This window comes from Seriola dumerili, unplaced genomic scaffold (assembly GCF_002260705.1).
Source record: "Seriola dumerili isolate Sdu_G_001 unplaced genomic scaffold, Sdu_1.0 BDQW01000052.1, whole genome shotgun sequence".
Classification (NCBI taxonomy): Eukaryota; Metazoa; Chordata; class Actinopteri; order Carangiformes; family Carangidae; genus Seriola; species Seriola dumerili.
The window spans coordinates 8,208,647-8,224,578 of NW_019174307.1; the positions used below are offsets into that span (position 1 = coordinate 8,208,647).

General features: G+C 40.0%; 1 protein-coding gene across 1 annotated transcript in view; it reads left to right on the plus strand.

Annotated features, from left to right (window-relative positions):
* The window catches only part of LOC111218866 (microtubule-associated protein 2-like), a 54,549-nt gene that overhangs the window by 13,742 nt on the left and 24,875 nt on the right, over window positions 1-15,932 (plus strand). Inside the window, exons 3-6 of the mRNA XM_022741345.1 lie at window positions 9,966-10,055; window positions 11,069-11,143; window positions 13,688-13,903; window positions 15,425-15,706. Coding sequence (XP_022597066.1) covers window positions 9,966-10,055; window positions 11,069-11,143; window positions 13,688-13,903; window positions 15,425-15,706 — 663 coding nt within the window. The remainder of the gene's footprint in view (window positions 1-9,965; window positions 10,056-11,068; window positions 11,144-13,687; window positions 13,904-15,424; window positions 15,707-15,932) is intronic.

Genomic DNA, 15,932 nt, shown 5'->3' on the forward strand with positions numbered 1-15,932 from the left:
TAATGGCAGTAATAATGACAGGCAGGAGTAATACGAGTGTTGATTTCATATTACATCCTTCAAACCTGGAATTAATCATAATACAAGTGGTTAACTGAACAAACTACATAATAAACATTTCCTAAAACTAATAGTCTATAAATGTGGATTACACAGCAGTTCTTTGACTGTAATAACAATAATATGGACATTCTAGATGTCATGTAGTGTGCGTTACCTTGTGTGAAGGATGTTGACAGTATTGTCACATGAAGGACGTTGTCTTAAAGTCTACATGTTACATTTCAAACATTCTATAGGATAGAAGTTTGGGATTGACCTATTACATAGAGACATCTCAGGAGTTACAGAACAGCTAGATATTTCATTATATATTCTTCCTCAGATCTGTGTCTGTGAAGAGAGTTCTGCTGGTCACTACCCAGGATTGGAATGTGGGTTGTAGTTTATGACTCTTATCTAGAGAGGGACAGAGGAAGGGAGGTTGGTGTGTGTGTGTGTGTGTGGTGTGTGTGTGTGTGTGTGGTGTGTGTGCGCGCGCCTGTATGCATGTGTGTGTGTGTGTGTGTGTGTGTGTGTGTGTGTGTGTGGTGTGTGTGTGTTGTGTTGTGTTGGGTGTGTGTGTGTGTGTGTGTGTGTGTGTGTGTGTGTGTGTGTGTGTGTGTTGTGTGTGTGTTGTGTGCATATGTGTGTGCATATGTGTGTTCCCATATGTATTAGTGTGTGTTGTGCATATGTGTAAGGCTCCATTTAGAGATATTTGAAAGCGAGAACATAGAGAGAGAGGCCAGGATTCACAACTTCTTTTCCTATATAAGAAACAATCAAATATCAATAGGCAGAGTCTTATTGTTACAATGGGAGATTGTGCCTATGCTCTCCAGTTTCATGGTGTCCATTCGTTGATCCTCTGGAGCTGTCTCTTTGACCCATGGTCTGGTTGAGTGTCTCTCTGACATGCTAACAGCATGGTCTGTTTGTTAGGGAGAAGGGTCCTTTGTCTCTGTTTCCTATCATTTTGATAGTTTGATGGTGGGAAGAGTAACAGAGTGTCAATATAGGGTCCATAACTGTGTGTCCTTAAAATGAACTTCTTTAATGGCTTGTGACTGATGCTCTGCCAGGTATATCTGCTACACATGCAAATCCCAAAGACAGTTTGCACCCAGTGGATAGTAAGATACATGGGGAATGGAATACATATTAATGATTTTTGTCAGTTTTAAAAATGTAAAGATAGAAATTAAGTGGAGATGAGGTCTGTGGATGTGTGATGTGGAAGCATTACATCAGAAGCACTGTTCAGATGTGCATAGCAGAGGTCCTCAAGCAAAGTGCAAGCAGGTCAGGTCATTTTAATGTCCAGATGTGCTCGCACAATGATGATACAGAAGAGACGGTTCTAAAAAAGGTTTTGTCAATAAGTTATGTGATTCTGTAGAAGTAACTGGTGTCGATCCTGGCAAGTCAAAAGTCCATTCAGTATGTCTGCTTTTTTGTATTCAGGTGTGTGTATGTGTGTGTTTTTTTGCGTATGTGCATTTGTGTCCAGTCTCCTCTTGTGAGTGGGCTTGCAATACTCCTCACTAGAATAAGATACTGTTATTAGTGGTACTGTAATTAAAACATAAAATCTGTCTCTCTACCCCTTAGCCCCCCACCCCATCCACACTCACACCCTGGAGACAAGAATGATAATGCACCAATGGTGTAACCATGGCAACAGCTCCCCTACAATTTACTTTGCCAGGGCTTTTGTTCTTTTTGCCTCTAGCTTGCCACAGACAAGGCTCTTTAGCACGTGATGACAAGAGTCCAATTAACCTCCCATCTACCCATTATTAGGTCCTAACTGGTACCAGTTTAGAAGGCTGATAACAGTAGTTTTGAGTGCAGATATCCATTGCCATTTGACTGATTTTATTTAGGTTTATTCAGTCGTTTGTGCAGATAATTGCAAGATGATTGCATCTACTTTCAGGAACATTACACTTGTGTCAAGATTTTTCATGGAACTGCTCATAAGTTGACATAAAAGAAAGAGTAAGATCTATAATCCTTTCAGCATTATTATCACAATGACACTTCAAATCACGACAACACTCAAATCGAGCTGACTTGTATGCGAGACTGTAGAACAAATAACTAGTCATACATTATGTAAACAAACTGTAACTGCCCTGTAGCAACTGACCTTATTCATTATACAGTGGAATAGGGTTCACATATAGGAAAAGTATGTGAAACACAATGGGCTTAATTACACACAAACAATTATAGGGCTCTGTTTTAACAATCCAAAGCACATGGTCTAAAGCACATGGTCTAAAGCGCATTTAGGGAATGTTCACATCCCCTTTTTGCTGCGCCAGGCGCATGGTTCAAATGGACTGTACTTAGTCACTGAATTAATTATGGCAGTCTTTCGGGCATAACATACGATAAACCGATCAGAGTGCCATCTTCCATTCCCTTTAAAAGTCAGGCGTGCCTGCACCTTCAGCAAATGGAACTTGATTAGATATGATAAACTGTAAATGCTTTGAATGAATTATTTGACTCAAGAGCTTCTCCTCAGGGGCTCTGAAACAGTTACGGCCCTGCATCAAATGTGTCATCCATCAGGCAGCAGAGATCAAGATCATGAGATCAAGTGAGTGGATGTCTCTAAAATCAAGATACCAACAAGTATCTCCACCATCACTAAAACCTACAATCTTCTTTAACAATGGTTAGTAATGACACACTGTAGTAGAAATAGAAAATAAAATGGACAAAATGAATCCATTTATAAGGAAAGTTCTCTCACATATCAAGGGAAGCTCCAACTCTCCAGCCTTTACTGACAGTAATATGTAATTATAATGATGATCAGTATATTGATACATGTTGTCTAATCATCAGCATAAGAATGACACATTCTCTTGGCAGCTGTGAAACCAAAGCTGTGTTTCTCCGCAGAGCGTCTTGTCAGCATGTATTAGCATTGCTCCAGAGCTGGGAAGGGTGAGAAGTGGGAGGTGGGTAAGTGGGGCAGGATGGGTGACAGAAGGGCTGAGGCTGGCACTCAGTGAACTTCCTGTCCCTGTGAAAAGCTCTTCAGACACAACAAGAACTATTGAAGCACGAAATTGCCCTCTTGACTTTCCTTTGAAATGAAGTTGAAACAAATCAGTCAGCCATGCTGGAACTGCTCAAGAGAAAGAAAGGAAACAAAAATCAGAGTGACCTGATAGAAACAGAAAGAATGCAAAAGGTTGCTGAGCTTATTCTAGGGAGGGGTTGGCTTACATAAATTGAGGAAACCCTTGTGTTATATTAGGGATGTAGCGCTGACTGATGTTTATGTCATTGAGCTGACACAAGTTACTGGGCATCGTGTCAAGAAGCCTGGACAACATTTTCTGTTGTTAAAGTCCATTTCATAAGCTTAAATCAGTATGTTTGGCAGCAGCAGAGAGGAGATTTGCCAAATGACACTTTGGTTTGAAGAATGGACACAAACAAAAATGTTTAAATCCAAAGTCTGATGATGTTTGAATCTGTGGGACATATTCAGTAAACCTTTTTTTACAAAATATTTTGGCACTTAAAAAATGCAAATGTGAGCATATTTTTTGACAAAACGGTGAACATTTAAATTTTTTAAAGGACATAAAACCAATATAACACATGCCACATCACATGTTTTTATGTATCAAAAAAGTCTTCTACTGATGTAGCATTTCACTTTTATCATTGTGGGACTAGTGGGACTGACACTGGGCAGTTTGAAGAAAGAAGATCAAAGTTAATACAGCAGAACAAGTAACATTCTTTTTTAATTCACACATTCTTTTTCCTTCGTAAAACCTGTGTCACATTATTAACTACATTACTCACAGTGCAACTCAAACACCGACAGTTCAGTTTGTGATTGGGATTGTGATGCTAGTAGTAGTGGTTAACGTATCCTGGAGCTGCTAGCCTCAAGTAGAGATGAGGAGTGGGCCACGGACATCTGGTTAAATCACATCTTTCTAACTCCACACACCCAGAGTTGTTTACCACTCATATTTCTAGTCTTCAGTCCCAACTGCGCTGATTCAAGTGACATCACTTTAAGACGAGTTATCATACTCTGCAAGGCTTCTTCTGAAGCCACAATGGGCTAAATACAGCATTTTTCCAGATATGCAACAGTACTCCCTTAAACCTATAAACAGGTTTTAATGTGGTGGAGTCGGTGGAGTTCCGCTTTAATCATCAGCTGATATAAGTCCCTGTTTTTTATATTTTATATTATTTCTAAAACTCAAAATTAATATAACAACTTTTCCTCAGAGGTCTTCACAATCTGAACAACATATATAACTGTCTATTCTTTGCCCCCTGTTTTGGATGAGGAAACACTTCACAAAAAACAAATGGGAAGAATCTCAGGAACAGCAACTGAGGAGGGATTCCGCAATGGAGATGTAATAGACGTTGTGTATACAGAGAAGACATAGATCAAATAGGAAAATTACAATATGGAGAAACACAATAACACTATTACATAAATAAAATACAAACAAATGTCAATTAAATATTAAGGGTAGTACATTTTGTAAATGTAGTAAATTATGAGAGGGTGGCGACAAGAATGGAGCGGAGGAAGTGGTATCCTGATGTTTGACAGCAGAGGAGCAACTGCAGTCACAAATATCGATCAATTAAAGTTTTATAATAATTGAGTATGGCTGACATCTTACAGTAAGAGATCCACTGCACAGTATTGATATTCAGGGACAGGAATGAATATATGAATGTGCTACATCTTAGTGCCTTTTCAGTGCCACTACATACTGCACACATACTGTCATGTGAGACAGTACTCACTCGATCTCTCTGTTTAGGCTACTGAAAGGTTTACTTGTGTCTTAATGTAATTTCTCTTCCCATAATTTCTGTTTCTTCAAACTATTCATGAATTCCTCTTAGTGGAGGTGGAGTTGAACGGTATACTGTATGACAACTGTCGTTAGAACTAGACGTCTGACGCAGTGACTAACGACTGTCCGACTGAAGATTGTCACAGTGATGTGTACCGCTACTGAAGAGTTCATTCATTTCAGCATTGCAAAAAAAGAACTCAGATGGATGGGATTATGTGGTGTGACCAACATGATAGAATGATCTGTCCAATGCACTGTGCAACAAGGACTTTGCCATTTCTATCATATAGATCTTGTAATTATGAGATATTAATCTACAATTAAGAGATGCTAAATTCCTCAACAGATGCAGCTCAGTGCTATAAAATAAAATGACCTGTCTTCATGTTTTTCTGACAAGTGACGTCTTGCAGTCATGTGTAAAATGACATGTTAACAGTTACTTCTTTTATCCTGTCTTTTTTTACATTCAGGCTACATTCAATGAATCCATGCAAGAAATCTTCATATTAAATTTGAGCTTTTGTTTGAAAATAGAATATACAGAGTAACTGGTTTGTTGTATTTTCACTGGTCAAAAATACATAGCAATAGATATTATTTTCCAATCAGTTCTTGGTTTTATGTTGTTTTGTTAGTAAAATATTTAAGAAATCATATGTATTTCACTGGGAAAAAATCTGGGCTTTGTTAGATTTACTCTGATTTACGTCGTGTATCAGTAGAAATCAAGTAATAAGGTCCAGCCGCATCACAGCCATCATTCCTGTTTACTGGAGGCTGTAGACGCAGTAGCTCAGAGGCTGAAACAGCCACAGTATAATTCTGGCATCTGAATTGCATATGGACCCAAGGCAGTGGCCCACCAGCAGTCTGTTGCTATGGCAACCACTTGCTTTACACATTTTGGGTGCTGGGTGATATCATACCAAACAGCACTCCTGCTCTCTCCGTGCCCTCTCAGTCTTGCTATGTGTGTGTGTGTGTGTGTGTGTAAGAGAGGGTACGTGTGTGTGTTTGTGTGTTGCAGTCTGGCTTTGTGTTGCATTGACTCAGGGCTCCCAGTCGTAGTCTCTGCTCAGAGAGAGAGAGCGATCTCAGCTTCAGTCTAAGGTAATACACGCTTTTACCTCACTGGAGAGTGTGTGTGTGTGTGTGTGTGTGTACGTATGTACATATGTGTGTGCGTATGATTTGACTTTTGGTTATTGATGTAGATCTACAGATATGGTGCAGCCTTTCTGTACATCAAAGCAGCTGTTTGCGCATGTGGTTTATTCTGCTGTCAAAGCCAATGAAAGGCAGGCGGCTATGTCATTTGACATCACTCTGTCATATAAATGCTGAGACAACCAGGCCAGGCTTGTTTTCATCACTGCCAGCTAGCTTTGTGGATGTGACAAGGTCAATTTAACAGTACTATTGCTTTGTGAATGTGCATGTCTTTGGATTTGTTTAAAAGGGTAAACAAACCATAATGTCTTATTGAATCCAGTGGGTTACACTTTATTTGTAAAATTTATATTTGTATCATATTGTATATATTTGTATTCTTAACAGACATTTGTATTTATATTTGTTGGACATTCTAATGTTCAACAACATATATACAAATATTCAACCAACAATTAGTAAACCATTTCATGGTTTTTAGGGTTAGGTTTAGTTGAATCTCAACTAATAACCTGTTAAAATGTTACAAATACTCTAAACTTTCTGTAGGCAGGCTATCTTAATGAAGTGTTGTCATCCAGTGCTCTTGATTTGGCTTTTGAATTTCACTTAAGGCATATGTCTGAAAAAGATGTAAGTGCATGTTTTGTGTTTATTTTAATCGTCCAAAGGCAAATGCTTGAGCTCTCAGTTAGCATTTTCTCTCTTTTTTTGGACATTCATTTATCTCCACTTGCCATTTCAATGGATTTCTTCTTTTGCCAATTTTCAGCATAAACTCTTCCTTGGTGGCAGAGTCTTTCCTCATTCACCACTCTTGATACAGTAGCGCCTCACCTGCAACTGGTCAACAGTGTCATGTGATTTGTTTCAACTGCATAATTAAGCTGTACTTCCACTATTCTGTGCTAGTGTTTAGAATACCTTCTGTATGTATTTGCTTCTTGCTTTGATAAACCTTTGAGACTTGTCATGGACACCATTAGACAAACACGGTCTGAAACTGATCCTAAAATCTTCAAAACCCATCTTTGAACATCTTTGATCAACAGTGAGCTACTAGGATGTTTGCTCACACGATTGGGCACTGAAACATGAAATAGTTAATGTATCTTCTTCATGCACAGGAGGTGTTGTCTCACTAAGAAAATGGAACCATTCACACAGATCTGCAGGTTTAGTTTCCCCAGGTCTCAGCTCTAGGGGCTGTTTTTAGTTATTTGGTTACACCCAATGATTGTGTTTTACATTGACACTTTTCAGCTCTATTTTCCAGTACTGGAAGAAAAGATTTTGTCTGGAAGCAGTCAATAAGTGGTACACGTTTATTGCACTTTGGTACTGAGAATGGGAAATGGCTGCTTTGAGTTGATGAGTGGGCTGTGTTAAGTGTTCCCGGAAGAAGTGTGTGTATGTGTGTAATTGCATGTGTGTGTATGCCTGCCAGCTTGTTTGTGTTGATGTGTGGGTGATGTTGGATAGAAGAAGGTCCTGAAACAGCAGCAGTAAAAGCATCACACTGCCACCCAATCCCACATAGCCACTGTTACTATGCATATGAAGGCAGTTTTTGATTAGAACTGTGCAGGTCCCCTTGCATGCCAGACTATATTTAAACAGATTCTTACACACATATACGCACACAGATGTAAGCTTGAATGTAGAGACCAGTTTAGGAAATTGTCTCTGTTTTGCTCCCAGTTTTGGGCAAAATTGATTAAAAAGTCCTATTCCCACATTAAAACACATGCATACATCATTGTCACAGATTCACTTCTTTCTGTAAGATTCACCTCCAGTTTGCTCCTGGAGGGTTTCAACTCAAGCCTTTTCCTACAGTAATGTCCTTTTTATCACTTCCTGTCCACCAGTGTCAGACAGCCAGGCAATGTTGACAGCCTCTTTCTAAATGTTGACATCACTGTCATAAAGGGTTCAAATGCAATATTACTTCAAATTTCTTGCAAAAGGACAAAATTAATATCAAATTTTATTTATCTGCAAGCTGTAATTGCATTTCAGTGTCATCCTCAGAGTGGGTAGATGCTTCGCCTTGAATGAAAGATAAAGAAGGGGATTGTAATGTTCAATCTGGCTGCTCATAGTCCACTGCAGCCATTCTAACAGACGGAAATATCCAGCAACATCAAACAGCTCACCTTATCTCACACTAAATCCATCGCCACCCAAGTAGGCTGGCAGACTCGTGCCAGAAACTAATTACATAGAGATTTGGATAATATAAATTAGCGGTTAAGTATGGACACCAAACCAAAATTACTGTTGAGTTTCATTATGTCCAAATACTGTTCAAAATTACAAAGTACCAGGTTGCCAAGGTCAAGTATTTAAGCACTAATGGTGTCCAATCCTTTACAAATGACTCAGTCTATTGAATGATCTAAAATCTGTTTACTATCTAGTGTATACCATACATACTGTATAACCTCAGCTTTCGATTTTAGCGATTCTGCATTTGGTACCCTCTCTCTCTCTTATATTTTTAGATTCAGCTTAGATGTGAGTGTAATGGCTGGATAAAAAGTAATAATTTTTTTGTACAGTTTTTTAGGACTTTGACTTTTATGAGTTGCTCAAAACCAAATTAAAATCAAAAATAATATTAAACTTAAAGTGATGCATCGAAACTTTTCAGGTAAACCTCATGGATTCCTTTTTGAAATGTTGCAGAGTGGGTATTACTGTCTATACCTCAGTTCTGGGATTAGAATCATTTTTATAAATCCAGCATTTCAGAAACATCAAGTCCTTGCAAATAAAATACCTTTTTGCCTCTATGATGAAAACAGAGAAAAAAGTGTTTTTTTTTATCTCACACTGTACACTCTCATCTGGTCCAGGTTTAATTTTCAGTCTGTACTTTTTGAGAATGCTTTGTTTCCATGGTGACACTCACATCCTTCACCAGCAACCCTAGCATCCCCGCAGTTATGGAAACAATTTCAGCTCCCTCACACTGGCTTTCATCTAAGGCTTTGAGTGACATGATTCAAAAACACAGTAAAGTGAAATGGATGCAAGAATCCATCCTTGACAAATTTAGTATGTGTTAACATCGATATATCCCATGAATGTTGACTGAGCATCATGTCGTCATCTAGGATCACCTTGTCTGTCATTTCACTGACTAAAACCTGCAAGCTACTCAGTATAACCACAGTGTCCTGATGTAATGGAGCAGCTGGGGTTTTATTGCATCTTTTTTACATGGAGTCTTGGGATTTTATACAAATGAATAGCTTAAACATTTCAACTTTTGTCATCGTTACCTGTCATGGTACCAACCCGAGAACCCGCTGGTGGACACCGGTGGTGAAGGAAGCCGTCAAACTGAAAAAAGAGGCCCTTTGAGCCTGGCTGATATCAAAAGGCCAAAATGGAGGGAGCTCAAAGAAGAGCTCCTACATGTTGAAAGAAACCAGTTGAAGTGGTTTGGGCATCTGATTAGGATGCCTCCTGGGCGCCTTCCAGTGGAGGTTTTCCAGGCCCGTCCAACTGGTAGGAGACCCAGGGGCAGGCCCAGAACAAAATCACTATATATATCCAGTACTGGATATATAATAGATTATATATCTCAGCTGGCCTGGGAATGACTTGGGATACCCCAGGAGGAGTGGGAAGAAGTTGCTGGGGAGAGGGATGTCTGGGCTACCTTGCCTGGCCTGCTGTCACTGTGAACCGACCCCGGATTAAGTGGTTGAAAATGGTTGGATGGATGGATGAAAACTTTCCAACTCCAATCTTAAAGTTGATTGACCCTGTGTGTGTGTGTGTGTATATGTGTGTGTGTGTGTGTGTGTGTGTGTGTGTGTGTGTGTGTGTGTGTGTGTGTGTGTGTGTGTTTGTGTCTACTAGAGCAAGTGTCAGCGCGTATTGTGCAGGAAGTGACGGCAGAAGCTGTGGCAGTACTGAAGGGAGAACAGGAGACTCAAAGGTTGCCATCAGGTAAAACACACACACACACACACACACACACTCACACACATACAGACACGCACACACAGTTGTGTTAGTAGCAGAGATCATTCTTTCTTCCATCCATTGGTCGCAGAGGGCTGGAGCCTGTCCCAGCTTAACATTAGGCAGGGTAAATCCTAGAGAGGTCGCCAGTCCCTCAAACAGCCACAGTATGGGAAAGAGTCACCAGTTCACTTAACCTGTACGTCTTTACACTGTATGAGCAAACCAGAGCACCCATTCGTTCTATCTAAATATTAAAATTGTGAAGAGCATATTTACAAAGTAAACAGTTACCCCTTGTAAGCATACGCTAAGCTAATCACAGCAGAGACTGGGGAGAGATAATAATAATCCCCATGTGAACCTAAAGCTACAACTGTGGATGCAGAGAGTTATGCAGCAAGGTGTTCAGTTGAGCAGTGCAGCAGCATAGTGGAACAATCTTAATTTGAAAAGCCCACCTTATTGCAAAGAGTATGTTAAAAACATGTTGCAGTCAGTAGTGTAAGTCATGTATGAGCATTTGCTCACCTCACTAAAAGAGGACGATGGCTGTTTTGAGAACATTATAATAAGTGACTATGAGATGGATAGATGATACAGGAAAATATTTTACATTGATGTATTAATACAGCAAACAAAATACAAATAAAAGCAGATAGCTTATATCAAGGGAAATGTCACATAAAGCCTTTATAAACCTTTTTTTTATGGCTCCAGGGGGAGCTGAGTGAAATCTGATAAATTGCCTCAATCGATGTCACTTGCAGCCCACTAGTTGCTCAAGATGCTCCTTGCATAACACCCTAGAATCTCCAACCGAACTGTCAGCAATTGAGTTGCGTTGTGGGTAATGTAGGCACTACTTTTCGACAAGGAAGAAGAGTGCATGAAATAGAGATGATATCTCTTTCAGCAGATGCTCAACGCCCTTTACAGTATGTAATTTTTATAACTATGCACTTTCCTCCTCTTCCCTCTTCCTCTTCCATTTGCAGTTGAAGACACCACCAATTTGCCTCCCTCTCCTCCCCCCTCACCTGCTGCAGAGCACTTTGGTCCTCTGGAACAAGGTAGGGCCAATGTGTTTATGAGAGTATCTCTCTAATGGAGAAGACTGTGGTTTCCTTTTCTCCCATGACTGTAGCTTCTGGAGGTTTGTGGTCAGCAACACACTGGGGTACTGATGTGGGTTGGCTCTCAGGGTACTCTTCAGTCCCCCCTCTCAGGACATTCCCCACGTCTAAGGGGCAAACTACATATTGATACCCCTTCAAGAAACCTGCTACATACCAGATTTGCTAAAAGCAGGAACATGTTTTCCATTTTTCAGACATCCATTTCTTCTGAAATCCTGCTTCCTCCTCCTCATCGTACACCTGGGACAGATACAATTTGTATCTTCATTGTCATCACCCTTTATCTCTTCAAGAAAGAAAGGCTCACATGCATGACCACCTTGTTACATCAAGTGCACTCTTTTTTTCATCCTCTTCTTTCATTTCCTTTTCTAACCTCCACACCTCGCTGTCTTCCTACACACTAATATGACAGCCAATTTAGGTAACCCTTCAACTTCTTGTTGTTTGTCTTTTTCAGTTGAATTTTGTCGTGTGTTTTGCGTGTACATTGTGTTTTCTTGTCACTGTCCACTGTGTCAGTCTTTTTGTATGTGTTTGGCTGTGGCTACACATCAGAGTTTTAGCTCTATAAACATGAAAACAGAGCTGCCCTCAAGCTCAAGCCAACAAATTTTCTGGCTAAGACTGATGCCTAATAACAAAAGTAATGCATACAAAGGAAATTAGCTAATATAATAAAGCCACTGCATACTGTAGAAATGTAGTCTACATTTACTGAATCATCTTGGTGAGCTAGTTAGCCTTAAATAGGCATACTAGCGCAGAGGTAACAGTGTCTGCTAGCCCTCTGATGTCACAAGATTAGGAATGCCATGCTGATAAATGGCTGAAAATACCTCATTTACACCTAAATGCTTTACAGAATTTGTTGTCTTTCATTTTGTCTGTTAGCACTGTGACACAGTTTCTTTCTTTACATTTGACTTCCAAAGTTTAGTTGAAGCTATGTAGTAATTTTTGTGCAGCTGATTACAAGAAATGGCTGTACATTACAACTAAAACTTCTGTCTGCTTTATGCTTTGTCTTTCTGTTTACGTCTGCTCAGTCTGCAGTAGCTGGAATGTAATGAGGAGAGTCTGTAGCGTGGGCCAGCCATGCACCAAATACAGATGGTCTGTTTTGTCACTTGTACAGTTCAGATCTAAGAGGTTGTCCTGAATATTCAGTACCTGCGGATATCATACATAACAAGTAGGCACTGAAAGGCTTGGTCATCTCAGGGTGTCAGAGGTAGTGGTCTTTTAAATATAACCTTTTGAGCTACAAATTGGTTTTTCTGTGTTTTTCGAAAATGATTTTTAGAGGATGTCTGACTGGACAGTTGTTTGACTGGATCCAGAGGTTTGTGTAGGTGTAGAGGTTTGTTTGTGTAATAGCAATGGGAAAACACGTGTTGTTATTTTAGTATTATAACTGTTGTTTTAAGTGTTGAATTACTTTTTTATTGTAGGTCTTTTATTAAAGTTTAATCATTCATTTTGTATCGATATCTCTGTCAGACAATGCAATATACTGATTTTGCTGGTGTCAGAGTATGGCTGGCCCCCGAAGCTTGGTCACCTTTAAGTTGCTTGTCATTGTCTCCTTGTCAGTGTCCTGTGTGTGTTATGTTTCTCTTGCTCTCAATCAAGCATTGTCTTCTTGCATTCCCCTCTCTGGTGACTCTCTCTGTTTTGTTTTTTTTTTTGCTTGTTTTAAATTTTCCCTTTTTTTTGTTTTTTGTCCTCAAGCTTTATCTCCCTGTTCACTGCAGAAAATGTCCATCTTAAAATGTCACGAATAGATTTATCAAGTAAAGAAATTGGTTATATTTTATATTTTCTTAAAAATTCAAAGACCACAGCCAGCTCCAGATAAACTTTTGAATAAATATGACCTCCCTTTCAGCCAAGTACAGTGTCTTATCATAGCTACAAATCTCAGATGAGGAGCTAAGTCAAAAAAATTAATAAACAGATATACATCATAATTTGTTTCTATTGTAGCCTACCACTAAAATATCTCTTAGTTAAGATACTATACTTCTGTGACATGACATTTCACTATTTTTTATCAGAAAATGACAAAGATCAAAATAAAAAAACCCTTAAGGCACAAACCAAATGAATATGTTGTTGAAACAATTTTGTAAACTGACTTTTTTGTGTCTAAAACTGTTTTGTGACTGTAAGCTGTTTAAAAGATCAAAAATTTAAATAATTGAAAACTAATTGCGCAAACCTAGTTTTTTTTTTAAACCAAAATTTCAAAAGCCCCTGCTAAATTGTCATTCTGTTTTTCTAATAATCAATATTATGTTAACTCACCTTTAAAGTGGACATTCTTTGGCGTGTTCTCCATTTCTTTTATTCTTTTCTTCTTTGTTTCCGTTATCTTTTCACTCTCTCTCTTTTCACACTCTTCACTCTCTCTCTTTCAGTCTGTGTGTCCAGATTTCCCTGCAGTTCTTCTCCTTGTGTCTGTCTTGTTTGTAGATGTAGGGGATGAGGAGGAGGCGGGCCCTCTCCGCCGCTTCCAAAATTCTCGGGAGAGGTGCAAGTTCCTCGCCCCCTCCATCTCAGTTTCCGTGCCCGAGGACGACCCCTACCACTCCGACGAGGAGTACTATGAGCACCCATTGTTCAGCCCAGAGTGGACGCACTCGGGCTCTCGCCCCACAGGGCAGGCCGTGGCCTTTAGACAGATTGAAGGTGAACCACGCATGGTTCCTCTTTGCCATTTCCCCCTCCATCTCCGCTCTCTTTCTTTCTCTCCTTTCTCTTTTTAACACCAGTTTCCTCTTCTGTGATTTGACCTCCTCCCTCCATCCCTCCCTCCTCTCGTCCTTCCGTCTCTCCGTCCGTCAGTTCGTCTCTTCGTCCGTCTTTGTGTGTGTTTGTGCGTCCTTGTGATGTTTGTTCGCTCAAAATCTGAGCAATTTCATATTTGTTTAACAGTCATATTTCTTTTTATTTATTTATTTATTTCACCCAAAGCTATTGCTACCTGTGGTTGCCATGCCATTAAGTCCAACACATAGCAGTGATGTCTCTAAAGGAGGACAATGTTTTATTGTGATTCAGTCAATGGACACAATACACTACAGTTCTCATCAGTAAGACCACAGGGTTGACTTTTGAGACATGATTTAAGGCCAAAATGGCTTTTTTAAAGATATCGCGCATGACTGATGACCCCTGTGCACAAATTTCTCTCTACAAATCATCTCCCAGAGTTGTGTTTTGGCTCATTCCTTAAGACTACCCCTTATTCCTGTAATTATGCTGCACTGTGTCAGACCCTCTATACTCATCCCTAACTACTCGTACACTCTCACTGTGGCAACAACCAAGACTTTCAGCTCACCAGCACAAGTACCCGCATACAACCTTCTTAACAATTACATCAGTATTTATTATCATTATTATTATTATTCTCTTAAAAACGACAAGATACAAGATGTTTCTTTTCAAAATTGTTGGCCCAAATACATAGACAGAACCTGGGACCTCAGTGAGTTTTCACTAAGGCTACACAAGTACACAACATGGCCTACTCTCAGTTCTCTGTTGTAGGCCACTCTCAGGCTGTTATCATCAAAATAAATCTGTTGAATGGACAGCTTCATCAGCAGACAAGAACTTCATTTGTACCACCGCCCCCTCCCAGTGAATACACTGATAGACCTTAACTCCTTCAATATTTCTCCATAGCAGCATGTCCTAGACTAACACAATTAATATACTAAGCAAAGCAAAGCTTACACAGTTCAAAATCCAGTACGTGCTGTGTCGGGAATCTGAAGCACTCTGCTTTCTACTGCACTGGACTGCAGGCAGAGATTTCAGAAATGCTCTGAACAGAGTTTCTTCTACAATAGTGCAGTGTTAGTCCATGAAGTGTTACTACTTCATTTATGTTTCCATTTTTCTTAAACAACCTCAGTCAGCAATGACGTTAGGTCAATCTAGGTTGTAGGCATGCCTTGAAGCTATATATCGTTATAGATTCCTTACATATTCTGTACACTAAGCGACCAAAGTAGAAAACACACTTGCATACAACACTCTGTACTTTATGTGTAATGTACCTGTATTTGTGAACAGACAAGCACTTTAGGTAATCTTTTCCCAGAGCTGAAAGTGTCCCATCATAAGTTGTGTTCTCACATAAGCCAAGTCTGTGTTGCCTGTAGTCTTAATGTGTCCCCCTCTCACCCTGTTTTTGAGAAGAAGAGACCATGGAGGCTCTTACAGCTGAATACGAGGAGGAGGTGGAAGAGGAGGAGGAGAGTGCAGAGGCAGCAGAGTCCGAGGCAGCTCTTGATGAGCAGCAATGGAGTGGGGAAGAGCCTGAGCTGGACAGCCCCCAAGCTGAGCCCTTAGAGCAGGCAGAGGCCATAGACGAGGCTCAGGACCTAGACCTGGAGCCGATCGAAGCAGTTAGTGCTGCTGCAGAAAGCTCAATGGACAGAGAGGAGGAGGAAGCAGAGGGTGAGGAGAGCCCTGAGACAGGTGTGTCCTGCCCTCTGCTCTCCCTGCCTGCATGTTACTGCATTGTCCACTGTATAAGAACACCAGATGTGTCAAAGGGAACCCATAAGCATATACTGTAACATAAACATTACAATTCAGGTGGAATGGCAAGTAATTCTCTCTGCACTCTGCTGTGGCTGCAAGGCAACACAGGCTTGTTGGTGAAAAGAGTCACATTCTTTTAACTTAACCTGGTTTTATTGTG